Source organism: Mesoplodon bidens (assembly GCF_964165515.1).
Source record: "Mesoplodon bidens genome assembly, chromosome: 17".
NCBI lineage: Eukaryota > Metazoa > Chordata > Mammalia > Artiodactyla > Ziphiidae > Mesoplodon > Mesoplodon bidens.
The window spans coordinates 48,673,778-48,689,813 of record NC_138174.1 but is presented as its reverse complement, the minus strand read 5'-3'; the positions used below and the strand labels follow the sequence as shown (position 1 = coordinate 48,689,813).

Genomic DNA, 16,036 nt, shown 5'->3' with positions numbered 1-16,036 from the left:
CTGTGGTATTTTGCTATGGCAGCAAAATCAAACAAATACAAATGGGAAAGACTGAGGTGTGTCGTAGGAACTGACAAAAAATAGTGTGCTGGAATACAGAGAGCAATGGAGATAATAATATGTCAAAGACTCTTAAGTCCACAGATGGTAGATGAACCAGAAATAAAGTGATCGCAAAACCTGTCCCTGGTGCAGGAGTTTTAAGGTGGTTGATACTGAATTTGGAAATGTAGGGTGTGGGTTTTTGTTCTCTCAGTGACTGGGAGTCACTAACATACAGTGGCTAGAATATAATAATCTATATTCTACCCTGGAATGAACAAAACAGCCCACACAACAAAGAGCTGAACTCGTCCCAAAATGTTAATAGTGACCTATTGAGGAACAGTGGCTAATAGTATGTTTGGTTTACTCAGGGGACTACAGAACACCAAGATTTAGCCTTTTTTGGTAGTTCTTACACCACTAAGGTTAGTTTTGAGCTAATTCTGGTGAATTAATAATTATGTGTTGTGCCTATGCACAAGGAATGGTGTTGGATACTCTGGGGCATACTCACAGGAATCGAACACCAATCCTAGGTCGAAGAGCCACAGTAAGGGAGATATGACACCACATTTCAGCAAATCTAAGGCACCAGTGGTTTTAAGATGCATCATTTTATGTACCACTAAAGAAGGTAATACCACCAAGTAAATTACAAAATCAACTGTAAGATACACCCTAATTTCAGAGCTGTTACGATGTTAAAAAAAATACATCTTAAATAAATGAAAAAGAATATGAAAACAAATAGCTAAAATGCAAATAGTAGGAATCATATAAAATAAAAGAGTCTACAGAGGGAAGGAGTTTAGGTCTAGAGAAAGAGATGTGAACATCATCTAAAAGGAGGTATTAAAAGCCGTAATTTGGATAAAGGCCAAAAAGGAGGCAAGAGGAGGTACCATAAAGACAGTTTTTTAAAGTAAACAGGTATTAAAGCATTTAACTGCTTTACTACAATTAACAGTTTTCATATTTTACAATAATTTCATGCTGATCTTCACCATCACTGCTAATTTTAACACTATAAATTTGTAAACAAAAAAAAGCAAAGCAGGGCCTCCCTGGTGGCGCAGTGGTTGAGAGTCCGCCTGCCGATGCAGGGGATACGGGTTCGTGCCCCGGTCTGGGAGGATCCCATATGCCGCGGAGCGGCTGGGCCCGTGAGCCATGGCCGCTGGGCCTGCGCGTCCGGAGCCTGTGCTCCGCAACGGGAGAGGCCACAGCAGTGAGAGGCCCACATACCGCAAAAAGAAAAAAAAAAAAAAAAAAAAAAAAAAGCAAAGCATAGTGAAGATTAAGAACATGCTCAAGATCGTAAAAAGCAATACAAAAAACAGAGCATCCCATTCATTTCCAGTATGGTGTCGAAACCACTTAGACATGCCACTTGTGTGTGTGTGCGTCTGTGTATGTAAACTTAGTCAAAAAGCAATGGTACACACCTCTGAAAGCAGAACCTGAGAGCAACCAAGAAAGTATGATACAATTACATGGAGAATTAATTTTTAAATTCCTAAGTGGTTTTATTATAAACATTCACAGTTACCAGTCAGAGCTATGAAAAACTGCAGTTATATCATAGTATCAAATTGTTTTCTCCTTAAAAAAATTTTTTTGGAAGACAGTGGGAATATTTAAGTTCAATACTTTTAAATCAGTATTTTTTCAAGTTCGTTGTGGAGCACAGGCTCCGGACGCGCAGGCTCAGCAGCCATGGCTCATGGGTCCAGCCGCTCCACGGCATGTGGGATCTTCCCGGACCGGGGCACGAACCCACATCCCCTGCATTGGCAGGCGGACTCTCAACCACTGCGCCACCAGGGAAGCCCTTTTTCAAGTATTTTTAAAGCATAAAGGCAATGTCATCTTTGTATATGAAAAAGTATGGTTCCAAGTCATGCATGGGATAAGAAAGAAGAAAATCTATAATTCTCTGGTATTAACACTTAAATGTGTTATAAATACACCAAACGATTTTAATTAAATTCTATTCATTTTGACTGAAACACCTTCTGACAAACTTCCTCCAAGAGTGGGAGGGTGAGGGAAGAAAAGGGAGGGTTTTGAGGGAAGAAAAAGGAGAAATGGAGGGAGGGAATCCCTCATGAAAAAGAGAATGAAAAAAGAGACAAGAGAAGGAGAGGAGAGGTGACCTATCTGAAGAAATAACTAGCTAACAGGGTAAAGATGGTGAAGATCATCACATTGCCCCCGAACAGATTTCCTGAGTAAAGAGAACGTTACAGCTTTTTGCTAGAAGCTGAGCATGATAAAGGCTCTTGAAAACCATACTGGCTATCTACCTTTACTACAGGGCAGGTATTTTTCTCAAAATACTTGCAAGTCAAAGGAACCTGATGGGGAACACGCAGACCACCCGTTAGCCAAAGCAAACAGCACACAATCTGCAATCTGTCTAAATGATTAGACAAACTGAGATGGCTGTTATCAAAGTGCATATTAACAGTTTGTCAAAACATGTTCTTGGGCTACTTTATGACTACTTTTACATAAGCAAGTTCCCTCAAAGGAAAAAAAGTCCCAATAATTTTCTAAAACTACATGTCATACAATAGAACTGTAGTTAAATTTACAAGTGGCAGGAAAAGTTTTGAAAAATGTGAAATACCTCAGTCTGACCTTCATGGGCACTGGTCTCATGAGTAACTCGAATGGCCTGTAATAAGAATATAAAGTATTAACAGGAACAAATGACTATAGCCAACTTTTTAAATGAAAACAACAAGGCTAAATTTTAACATCTAAAGCCTTGTTAAGAAACAAATTGGAGGCGATTTTTGGAACAGTTTAACACTAAATATTTAAGAATGATTTCTGAGTAAGCAAATGAATTGCTGTGCTTCCCAACCCACAAATCTCTGCAACCTTAGGAAACTGAGTATCTGCTTATTTGTAATTGCCAGGGGTAAGTGGGAGTCATTTACCTTATTTAATTGCTGGAACTAACATTTAACACTTTATTCAACTGAGACTAGAATAAAGTAAGCATCTCACAGATAGAGACTGAAGAAGCTTAGCTCATCTGTTTCTCCAGGTTACATGCTATTCTGCAGCTCTGGCTGTATTTATGCTTAATCATGCAGCTTCAGTCAGCACTTTAGAAATGTGGAGCAAAAGGCATGCATTTATCAGAAGCTAGAGATTTTAGGTTCCTGAAGTTAAAAAAAAAAATTGCTCTTATAATACACACTGTTAACAAAGATGAAGAGAAATAGTCAAAGTAAACTACGGGTGAAAGTACCTTTATGAATGGCAATTTGGCAATAAGTATCAAAGCTTTAAAAACATGCAAACTATTTGGTCCAGCAATTTCTCTTCTAGGAGTTTATATATTTACATATAACTGTACATAATTATATATAACTAATGATATTTGCAAAGACTTAGCTACAATGATATACCTTGTAGTATTTTTTCAAATGGTGAAAAAAAGGGAAAAATATTAAATTTCTGACAATAATTTATTGGTTAAATAAAATACTACACTATGGAAAGCTAGGCAGCCATTAAATGATGATGTCAGATATATACTTACTGGTATGTAATATGTTTGTGATAAGTTACATGAAAAAAGCAAGTTATAAAACAATATTACCGTGTGATCAAATTTTTGTTTTAAAAAATTGTGTATACAATTATATACTGCCTATTAAAAATATAAATGGTGGCTACCTCTCATTGGTGGGATTACTGGTGACTTTTATATTGTTCATTTTATTTTTATGTAAAATAAAGATGTTTTATGAGATCAGCAGGCTTTTTAAAGAAAATACAACTTAAAATAATCAAAGTATATTAGAATGCTAAAACAACATAATCAAGTCAATGGATTTATTGGGCACAAACTCTGCCTAACACATTGTTCTAGCCAAATAATTTGTACACTATACTGTTTCTAATTTCGAAGAACTTACAATCTACTTAATAATGTCATTAAAAGGTAAAAAGCCTTCAAAAGAAAAATAGATTTCAAACAGAATAAAATGTAAATACCAATCTAAATTCCATGAAAAGGTACAATCATTTAAAACATCTTAGACTATGTGGCCTGTGTCCTCACACATGCAAAAATATTACACTGATAAAATAGCCAGAGAATATTCTAACATCTACCTTTAAACCTTTGTTTTTTCCATTGGTCTTCAGGCTTGTTCCAAATTCCCAGTGAAAGACACACAGGGTATTGCCAAGCATATATTTATTATAGGGAGGGAATGGTAAGGAACAGTCAATCATAAGATATTTTATAAATTGTTAAATCAAATTGCCTTTTTTCTCTCATTCAGCTCTGGACGTAGAAAAGAAGTGGCAATTTATCAACATTTATGGATATTTCAGATAATGTTACAAAAGTACAAAAGGCCTGTTTTAATGGATACAACAAAAATCCATAATTGCATAATATACAGTTTCAAGACAAACCCCCAAAAAGAATCTACAATCCCAGAGAATTTTGCCCACACATGAGATCAAAACAGAAAAAGGTACCGACGTCATAGTTCTCCAGGTATCTGGCTCGTTCTTCAGGGCTCATTGATGCAGACTCCTCCAGGAATTTTTTCAAGGTTGATCCAGATTCTGAGAATATTAAAGATGATAAAATTGAAAAGGCTTGCTATCTCAAAGAGACTGAGATATGAAAATACTAGAAGCATGCTAACTATTTCTCAGGTAAAACCCTTTCACTGTTAAGTTAGGAATATAAGAATAGTGGGATAAATGATAGGGCTTAAGTTATTTGTTTGTTAAACCTGGGGAGGATTAATATTTCCCCTACTGGTATATACATTCCCATTATAAAAGAAAGAAGGGGGGAAAAGCTTTATTTGATACCTTGAAAGAAAGAACTAGAACACCACCTACTGATCAATAAGTTAACTTATAACTTAAGGAGGGGGAAGATAGCAGTAATGAAAAATTATTTACCAAAGTGCATCTTGTCTTTATTGTTGGCAATAGCATGGATTAGTCCAATTGTTCCACAGGCATTGCTGATGGTTTGCTTCATGAAATATACTGATGATGTAACATCTTGTCCCTGAGATTTTATTTTTTCCTCTTCTTCTGTTCTGAATATTTCATACTATCAAAAAAAAATCAATAGTCTACATGTGAAAATAATACATTAAAAAGGACAAATATAAATCTGGAAAAACTCTAAATATACATCAATGGGGATTTGGTTAACATGGCATATGTGAATGCAATACTATAAAACATTTTAAAAAGAATAAAATAGATTTACATATTCTGACTTAGAAATCTGTCCATGATTACAGAGTGGTTACAGGCCAGTATATATTAATATGATTCTCATTTATGTTTTAAAAATATTTACTTTATATATGCATTGAAAAGTGTTAAAGGACATAGAAAAACTTAACAGATAAGAGATCTGGGATAAGAGATTACTAGAGGATTTTTACTTTCTATTTTTCACATTTCTATAGTGTTACATCCTATTATATTAACAAAATTCACATTATATTTATAAGCATATGGTATTCATAACATTCACCATTATCTATAACAACTGATTGTAAAAACAATATGGTACAATAACGTCAAAAGTGTGGGCTCTACATCTGATTGCCTTAACCCACAACCTGGCTCTGCCATTATTAGCTGTGCAACTCCAACAAGTTACTTAATGTCTCTGTGCCTCATTTTTCCAACTGTAAAAAGTGTTAAAAATAATGAGGTTAAAAAATGGGTGGGGAGAGAAATTAACACAACATTGTAAATCAACTATACCTGAATAAAATAAATTTTTAAAAAATTGAGTGAGGATGGGGACTTCCCTGGTGGTCCAGTGGGTAAGACTCCATGCTCCCAACACAGGGGGCCCAGGTTCGATCCCTGGTCAAGGAACTAGATCCCGCATGCCACAACCAAGAGCCGATGCGGCCAAAATAAATAAATTATTTAATTAAATAAATTTTTTTTAAAAAGTGAGGAGATGGAAGAGAGTAGGAAGATGATTTTATTGTTTTGTTTATTGTTTTCCTATAATTTTTAGATTCCAACAGAGTAGGGAGCCCTACTACAGCCCACAGGCTACAGGCACCTGGCCCACTGCCTGGTTTTGTAAGTAAAGTTTTATTTTTGTATTGTTTATGGCTGTTTTCATACTAAAAGGCAAAGTTGAATAGTTATAATAGAGACTATCAGGCCTGCAAAGTTGAAAATATTTACTAGCTGACACTTCACAGAAAAAGTCTGCTGACCCTTGTGATAAAAGAAACAAATGATGTCTATTTAAAACCCATAATTAAGGAACTGCTTTTAACAACAAACGTACCTGGGCCTGAAAAAATAATTTTTATGCATGTGCTCCTGAATCAAATTTTTATTTTTTTAATTTTTTACTATTTTTTATTAGAGTATAGTTGATTTACAATGTTGTGTTAGTTTCTGCTGTACAGCAAAGTGAACCAGTTATACATATACATATACCCAAAATCAAATTTGTAAATATTTTCAGAATAAATTCTGAACCATTAATTCATTCATGTAAGTTCAATGGATAAAAACTGAAAAGTTCAATATAGTAAGGTCTTGGGCTGAAATGTTTTGTACAGTCCTAGAGATTAGCTTGTTATTGCTGTTGCTTAACATCAAGGTTCCTTGGTGACAAAGCAAAAGAGTCTGAAGTTATCAAAAACTTATCAAAAAGTTTGATAACTTCTCAAGATTTAAGGTTTAGAAAAAAAATCCTAAAATGATTCAGAGCAAGTATAGGAAAAAGGAAGGTGACTATGTGTTTTCACTGTGGTCTGCCATAATTAAAGACAACAAAAATATCAGAGAGAAATAAATTAATAGCATAAAGCACATTTAAAACACTGTAACTGACTTTATTTAAAAGATAATGAGGTATCCATAGCAATTCCTTTGCTATTAGTATGCTGAAGCCATTCACAACTACATAATCAGTTTCTAAATTAGAACTTAGAAGATTGAAACACTTTGTATCTCCTAAACCATCCACTAGATATCCTTTGAGTGATTTTTATTATGTCACTTATGAGCTGAAATAGGGACCGACCAAACTGTAAGAGATATCAAAAAGTGGCAGATGCCACTATATTTTCTACTTATATAAGTAAGTATAAATACTTATTCCTCACATCTTCCCATTTACTTCATTTTTTACAATGCTGAGTTCATCCTATTATTTCTAAGTTTAAAAATAAAAATCAGAAAGATATAGACTCAAAACTGTTTTAAAATGGCTTCATAATACATATAGCTATGAGATATCATTCTAGAAGGCCTGAAATATGGAGATTTGAATTTAGATACAGAGAGCTAAGAATAGCTATTTATAAGCCCCAACATATCCTAAATCTGCCAATTAAATTGTATTTAAGCTTAACGATTCGCACCCAAATCAAGTTTATTCTGAAAATAATGTAACCCATGGCATTAGTTACATCTACCTCCTTAAAACAAAGATTTCTTTATGTATATATTGAAAACATTTACATATTTTATATATTAAAATTTTGAATATTCTTTATTCATATATTTTCTAAGACAGATCTAAGATTATCCTAGTACTTAACAGTTCTAAAGTATACACATCAAATTGTGATTAAATGTCACATCAAAACAGTTGAGGCAAACTAACCATATTTTATTAAAAAAAAAAAGAAAACTACCAGAGTTTAAAAGACTCAGGGCTTCTCTGTCAATCTACAAATCAAAATTTAAATAAATCTCTTTAACAAAACTAGATTTTTAGGCTGTCCCCACTGTCTAGATTTCCTCGTTTTATGCAAGAAGGGAGTCATCTGTTCTTAATTCATAGGTTTAATTCAACAGTATAGGTTTAATTCAACATTGAAAGAGAATTCTGCATTTACTGGAAACTATATCTCACTTAACAATTACCTTTTCTGTAATAGGGAAGAGAAGCAACACTGCACACACTGGTCTTGGTACCATGCTAAGGAGTTCAGGATCCATTCCATATACATCAACAAACTGCCAGTTAGGATGTAGACCTAATTGTTTGAGAAACTGGTAAAAAGGGGAAAAAAACCAGTTTAGTGTTAACAGGGAAATAATGTGTATGTACTGTATATCTGATACATAAAAGGGAATGGAAGGTACAAAGATTCCTGATGTTCAATAAGAATGAAGTAAAGCAGGGTTTCCATGAATAAGGGTGGAAGAGAGAGCAATTTACTTATATCAGTTAACAAACATGTAAAATTTACAACATATTAAGCAAAGCTCCTTTTTTCAAAATCCATTACTTTGGGATTGAACATAATAAGTCAGGACTTCACCGAACATATACAAGTAGCTTGGTTGGTATCTTAAACTCATTCCCAACATTGGATTTTTATGGAAATGCATCTAAGTTCTAGTACATAAAGAATTATTTTGGTAGTAAACCAGCATAGTTTATCCTAATTATCAAAAATGATGACTGAGGTTTAAAGATAGATGATAGGTCGATATCACAAGTTTTATCAATGAACAAAGAGTGTATAAGGCCAAAAAAGTCCAAGCAACTTGTGTGAACACCAGGAAATGCTTGATATAAAAAGTAACCTGGGACTTCCCTGGTGGTCCAGGGGGAAAGACTCCGTGCTCCCAATGCAGGGGGCCCGGTTCAATCCCTGATCAGGGAACTAGATCCTGCACGCATGCCGCAACTAAGAGTCCACATGCCGCAGCTAAGTCCAGGTGCAGCCAAAATAAATAAATAAATAACAAATAAATAAATATATTTTTTAAAAAATAATTATATAAAAAATAAAGTAACCTGCTGGCTTCCTGACTTTCAGTACACAATGAAACCTACTCAGCTTCACTGTCTCCCCTACATCCAGCAAAAAAAACACTGTAACAAAAGAGCAGTGGTTTTTTCAAACTCTTAAGAATTCATAGGGAAATAAAATATCAGACCCTAATCTATTGCAGAGAGAAAAGGAAAAAAGAACATAATAATAAGAATGATGTCAATTTCACAATAAACTCAATAAATGCCTGTATTGAAGGAAATTGATGGTTTTAAAAAGTTCACCATCACAGGGCTTCCCTGGTGGTGCAGTGGTTGAGAGTCTGCCTGCCGATGCAGACGACACGGGTTTGTGCCCCGGTCCGGGAAGATCCCACATGCCGCGGAGCGGCTGGGCCCGTGAGCCATGGCTGCTGGGCCTGCGTGTCCGGAGCCTGTGCTCCGCAACGGGAGAGGCCACAACAGTGAGAGGCCCGCGTACCGAAAAAAAAAAAAAAAAAAAAAAAAAAAGTTCACCATCACAAAATAAATTTTACATGATAGAAATAAAGGAGCAGCGGAAACAGAAAACATATTAAAAATGAATCATTATACCTTACTTCGAGAATACATTATAGTATCTGCTGGTCTAACATTATCTGAGATTTAAAAATAAAAAGGTGCCTTGGGTATTTCTCCCTGAAGAACGATCACACATACTTAACTCATCAAATGAGATCTTGCAAAACCAATGGAAGTCCTGCCCTATTACATAAACAGTGTTATTCATCTCACAGTCAGGTTCTACAAGATAAGACCTTCCTGATTAAAGGACCAGTCTCCACATCCCTCCAATTCTCTGCCTGTAGAAAAAAACGCTACTTACTGATAGTACGGTTGGTCAAAAATAAGGTCTTAGACACATTTAATAAGAAATACTCTGGGGCCTCCCTGGTGGCGCAGTGGTTGAGAGTCCGCCTGCCGATGCAGGGGATACGGGTTCGTGCCCCGGTCTGGGAGGATCCTATATGCCGCGGAGCGGCTGGGCCCGTGAGCCATGGCCGCTGGGCCTGCGCATCCGGAGCCTGTGCTCCGCAGCGGGAGAGGCCACAACAGTGAGAGGCCCGCATACCGCAAAAAAAAAAAAAAAAAAAAAAAAAAAAGAAATACTCTGAATTAAAAAACTTCTCTTGGCAGAATGTGCTCAACATCCATAGGTTCATCAAGTCACATGCTCTGCAACAGTCTGGGGCCACAGAAATCAATGGACTTCTCTAGTGAATACCTATTCTTCATCTGATTCCTATGAATGATTCCAGACTTTAATAAAGTTCAATGAAGTATTCCAAACTACTTCCCTCTCCCTTCTCCACTTTCTCTGAAATTCTTAGTCTATGCCCTCCTCAATATTCAATTCTATCTAGAAACTAAAAAAGGACTAAAATTGACTGCAAAGCCAAAGGAAGGAACTGTGTCTTATTCATCTTTTTAATCCCACTGCCTAGCACTGTACTGGCCAAACCATAGACACTCAAGTTCTATTTGCTGAACTTGCAAGAAATTTGTTGAATTTGTTAAAGATTGTATATCTTAATAGATAATCTAGCCATCTGTATGTCTACACATGTCTGTTAAGCTATGTTTATAATGAATATTTTATATATACTTTTTATTTGTGCCAAGTTAAAGAGGTAGGAAAGATACATTTGGCTTCTAATCTAAAACCAGGCATTTATCAGCTCCAAATACTCCAAATACTATCTGCACAGGACTGACGGCTCTAAAAGGCATACTGTCAAGGAAAAGTATCATAAACCCTGATAAAAGAATCTAAATTTATTTGTTAATATTATGTATCCCCAATAGTCATATTGCTATAAAGTTATAAAACAAGAGGTACATGTAACAGAATAATTTTTACATCTGTGCTGCAAACTGAAAGTAACAGTTAAACATTTTAGTGAAAAAACAGTCTGGAGAAAATTGGCAAATTACCTTGAAGTTGTAAACTTGTTCCATGTCAGCCAAAGCTGATAATGCCAGTTTTAAAACTATTCCCAAAAAATCTCTCCAGCTTACTCACAAAGTATTCTATATAGTATAGGCACTTGCAAAGCCATCTCTACACAATTAGAAGCATCCTGTTTGCATCAAATATAATAAAGGGATTTATAACCTTTAATATGTCTTCAGGCTTTTTTAAACATTGGGTAATAAAATAACAAAAAATTCTGACTGACTAGCTCACTAAATTTTTATAATGCCACAATGTTTGGCCTATCAAGAAAAACAATTAGTAAATTAGAATACGTGCCCAAAAAAGATCCTTGGTTAACTTATCCTTTTCAATGGTCCAAAGAGAAAATTTCCACCAGATACAGAATATTTTAATTTATTTGTAAATATTTTAAAATGGTATCTTGTATCAGAAACTACGCTAGGAACTTTAATGCACTTCACCTTTACTGCAAAGGAGGTTTTATTATTACATCCTTTCAGCAATGAGAAAACTGAGCCTGGGAAGTTCTGTGACTTTTCAAGGTCATGCTGCCAGAACCCACATGCAAAGCTCTGGATGTTCTGGCGCTTATTTACTTGTCTCTCACTGCTTAAAGTATCTTTTTGTACTTTGTTCTCTAATTTTAGCCACAATGAACTCTTCAAGTTCTCAAAGGGTCGATAACCATCTCTTACTTTGCTTTTGCACACAAACTGGACTTCTATCTGAAAAACTGTTAGCCTCTCCCCCTCATTTTTTTTTAATTAATTAGTTTATTTTTGGCTGTGTTGGGTCTTCCTTTCTGTGCGAGGGCTTTCTCCAGTTGTGGCAAGCGGGGGCCACTCTTCATCGCAGCGCGCGGGCCTCTCACTATCGCAGCCTCTCTTGTTGCGGAGCACAGGCTCCAGACGCGCAGGCTCAGTAGTTGTGGCTCACGGGCCCAGTTGCTCCGCGGCATGTGGGATCTTCCCAGACCAGGGTTCGAACCCGTGTCCCCTGCATTAGCCGGCAGACTCTCAACCACTGCGCCACCAGGGAAGCCCTCCCCCTCATTTTTAATGAATTCCTCCTCATTCTTTAGGTGATAGTCAAATAACAAAAACTCTGATTACATAAATATATAAACAAGAAAGAAAAATTAAATCTACCTTCCTTTCAAGTTTGTTCTTAAGTCACTTGCTCCGGTCTTTAATGGCCAGCTCAGGACAGCAATAGATTCTGCCTTGTTACTAATTTACTAATGATTTGGGTTATGACAGAAATTATACTTATCTAGTAATTGCTTGATATCACTACTAGTAAAAGTATACTAGTAGTAACTGCTAGATGCAGAACTAGGAAAATAACTAGTAGTTAAATGAGAAAACAATGGTTTTTGAAGTCTGGAAACCAGCCAAATGAATTTTAATAGCTATTTAGTAAACAAACAAAAATGAAATTACTTAAGTACAGAATGGGGAAATACTAAACACATTTTATGTAGGGACCAAGAAAAAAGGAGTTTACTTTACTGCAGGCTCAACATGGACCACACAATGGTCAGCGTAAGTGATGCAATGCTGATCTGCTTTAAAAATTGTATTGCTCAGGATAATTTAGTAACACACTATTTCAACACAGATTATTCAGAGTGGAATATGATATCAGCTCTGGCAGGCCTATTTTATGAAGGATGACAACAAACAGAATCAAGCTCAAAGAAAGGTCACCAGGAATGATAAGGTTTTGGAAGACATCACAGCTGGAGAATCTGGGCATGTTCGAAGAAAACTTAAATTATTATAATCCTTTTCCCCCAGTATTTCTAGCAATATCATGAAGAAGCAATTAGATTTACTCGGTATGGTTTCAATGGGATGAGGACAGACAGCTGGAGGAAGTTACAGGAAAGCAGATTTTGTTTCAATATAAAGAAATATAATTCTTCTAATTATACATTATTCTCATGATAATAAAAAACTAAATCACTTTATGAGATAGAATACTGCTCACTGAAATATTCAAGCAAAAGATTCATGACCACATTAAAGATAATTTTAAGAAAGATTTTCTGGAGCATGAAAGGAACTATATAAAATTTATTCATTCTTCCATTCAATAACTATTTGTTGAGAGCCCCCTATGGGCCAGGCACCATTCTTAGTACTTCAGACTTGCCCTTGTTCTCACAGAACTTACATTCTAGTGGTATGATACACACAATAAACAAGTAAACACATAAACAAGATAACTTCACAAGATGGTTAAGTATTATGAAAAAAAGAAAACAAGACATGATGTCAGTGTAGATTCAGGGCCGGTGGTGGGAAAAGGAAGGAACATTACCTGCATAATCAGGAAAGACTCACTGAGGAGAGGACTTTAAGTTAAGACACAAATGACAAGAACCAGCCGTGATGAAACAACCCAGATCAGAATGATTCAAGCAAAGGATGAGCCAGTACAAAGACTGAAGCAGGAACAGGACTGGCATTCAAAGACTGCAGCCCAGCAAAAGTGGGAGGCAGGCAGTACCTCCCCATCAGGCCATAGTAAGCAGCTTGAAGTGCATTCTAAGGACAAGCAATGGAAGGCTGTTTTGTGTTTTGAGTGTTTTAAGCAGGGAAACACAGATGTGATTTGCATTTTTATAAAATCTCATTGGTTGTATATTGAGAATATATTTTAGGGAGGTAAAGGGAGAAGCAGAAAAACTAGTTAGGAAGCTACTGCAGTTGTCCAAACAAAGGATGATCGTGGCTTGGGACGCAGTGGTAGAAATGAACAGAATAGCCAGATTTGGGATAGATTCTGAAAGAAGAGTCTACCAGAGTTGCAGATCATTGGATCTGAGAGGTTAGGTCAAGAAAAATATTAAAAACAGCTAACTTCGGGGGCTTCCCTGGTGGCACAGTGGTTGAGAATCTGCCTGCCAATGCAGGGGACACGGGTTTGAGCCCTGGTCTGGGAAGATCCCACATGCCGCGGAGCAACTAAGCCCGTGAGCCACAACTACTGAGCCTGCGCATCTGGAGCCTGTGCTCCGCAACAAGAGAGGCCGCGACAATGAGAGGCCCGCGCACCGCGATGAAGAGTGGCCCCCGCTCGCTGCAACTGGAGAAAGCCCTCGCACAGAGACGAAGACCCAACACAGCCAAAAATAAATAAATTAATTAAAAAAAAAACAAAAAAAAAAACAAAAAAAAAAAACAGCTAACTTCACAGAGTGCATGCTTTGTTCTGTACATTGTTATACATAATTTACATGTAGCGATTTATTTAATCCTTACAACAATTTTACAGGATTAGGAGGGGTCATGAGAAACTAAGAAACTGAGGTACAGAGAGGCTAGGTAACTGCCTATGGTCTCAGAGCAGAGATTCAAACCCAAGAAATTAAATCAGTACAAGAATGGCCTCTCCAAACTAGCACAGTTGTGAAGAATTAATGACATTGACTTGGACACTGTATAAATGGTGGCACCCTTAAAAGACTGGGGAAGTGGATTTGCAGGAGAAATGAGAGGATATAAAGCCAGCTTTCTCTTTCAGCCATGTTAAATTTGAGATATCTATAAGACATCCAAATGGAGAGATATCGTAAAAGCGGTAGCTGAAGAGAGTAGTTTCCAATTCTGTAGAGAAGTCAGGACTTGGAGGAACACAGGATCTGTCACACAGAATAGGTGACAACTGACAGTACTAATGCTATACAATAGAAAATATAAAAAGATTAGCAGTGTAGGACAAAGTTCTGAGGAACTGCTTAGTAATTGGAAGGGAAATGATCCAGCAAAGGCAAATCTAAGAAGCAGTCAAAGAAACAGGAGGAAAACCAGAATTATCACAGCAGCCAAGAAAAGATAATGTTTCCAGACGGATGGAGTGGGCTACTCTACCAAATGTTGCTGAGAGATCAAGAAAATGGTGACAGAAAAGTGAACGCTGGGTCTGGCAAAGTCATGATTAGCAAACTTGAGAAAAGTAGTTACTGTGAAATGGTGAGGATAGAAGCAAACTAGATGGGAGTGAATACAGGGAAAAAAACGCTGATAAGAAAGTAGCAAGAGCGTCTATGGACAATTCTTTGTGAAAATTTACAAAGAAGGGAAACAGAGAGGAGGTAGTAGAGGACGGCAGGGTAACAAGGGTGTTTTTCCCAAGATGGGAAACACCAACTAACGAATGTTTGTATGTTCACGGCAATCATTTAGCAGATGACTTCTAAATCTTTTTCCAACACTAAGCAACTAAATACAATAATTATGTTAAAGTAAATTTCTTTTCCTTCAGCCAGAAAATATTTTGCCTATTCCATAAAATCCACAATTAGGAATATTTCTAGGGAATTTCCACATCAGAAATGGGTGGTTCTAAAACACAATATTTAAAATTACATAATGTGGCTGTGCAATACTCAAATCACAAAACATAATCAAGATGAAAATCCAGTGTGGTCATAAAAAGAAATTCCATGATTGCCCACATCACAAAATGTTCTTTTAAAAAAAAGTTATAATTCCTGATGCTTAATTACTTGTAACTTGCCATCAGCTACAAGCTGCTATTACCCCCTTAAATGCGTATATAAATAAAATGGAGCTTCAATTTTTAAAATAATTTTTTCTATCATTTAACTGATTTTATTCTAGCTAAGTCCTACCTATAGCAAGACAAAATATCCTGAGAAGGCAGTGACAGCATATAAACCAACAAAAGAAATCACTACTTACCACATCTGCTGAGACACATGATTACTAGTTAACGTCTAACAGTTACTAACAATCTTCATATAGTAGACATGTGTTAGTCATTCTTGTACAAACTAGGCGTTGTTAGAGCATTAAACAGTGCTTGCTCATCCTGAGTATAATGACACATGCAACCAACAAATGGTAACAGAATGAAATCAAGATAACTAAAAGGCCTATGATGCCATTCAATTGAGGAAAGAAGAAAAGCTGGGGATGGATATTGTTGTTGGGATTAATCTGTGGCTTAATTTATAAATTTTCCAAACTCTGAGTGAGTTAATTAAATTTCCATTCATTTTCGATTCTCAGTTCTGCCACTAACATAAAGAGAATAAAGAAACAGCTACAAAAATTTTGGTTAAAACTGATTACTTCTTAGATACCTGTCCATTCTCCCACTAAATGTACATTACTTCTTTAAAAAATAAATTTAAACGGGGTGGGATAGGGAGGGTGGGAGGGAGGGAGACACAAGAGGGAAGAGATATGGGGATATATGTA

General features: G+C 36.2%; 1 protein-coding gene across 3 annotated transcripts in view; it reads right to left on the bottom strand.

Annotated features, from left to right (window-relative positions):
- The window catches only part of UCHL3 (ubiquitin C-terminal hydrolase L3), a 44,203-nt gene that overhangs the window by 24,985 nt on the left and 3,182 nt on the right, over window positions 1–16,036 (bottom strand). For all 3 annotated transcript variants that reach the window (XM_081215039.1, XM_081215040.1, XM_081215041.1), the window contains 4 exons: window positions 7,966–8,094; window positions 4,996–5,152; window positions 4,562–4,647; window positions 2,678–2,725 (listed from right to left, as the gene is read on the bottom strand). In XM_081215039.1, the coding sequence (XP_081071165.1) occupies window positions 2,678–2,725; window positions 4,562–4,647; window positions 4,996–5,152; window positions 7,966–8,094 (420 nt within the window). The remainder of the gene's footprint in view (window positions 1–2,677; window positions 2,726–4,561; window positions 4,648–4,995; window positions 5,153–7,965; window positions 8,095–16,036) is intronic.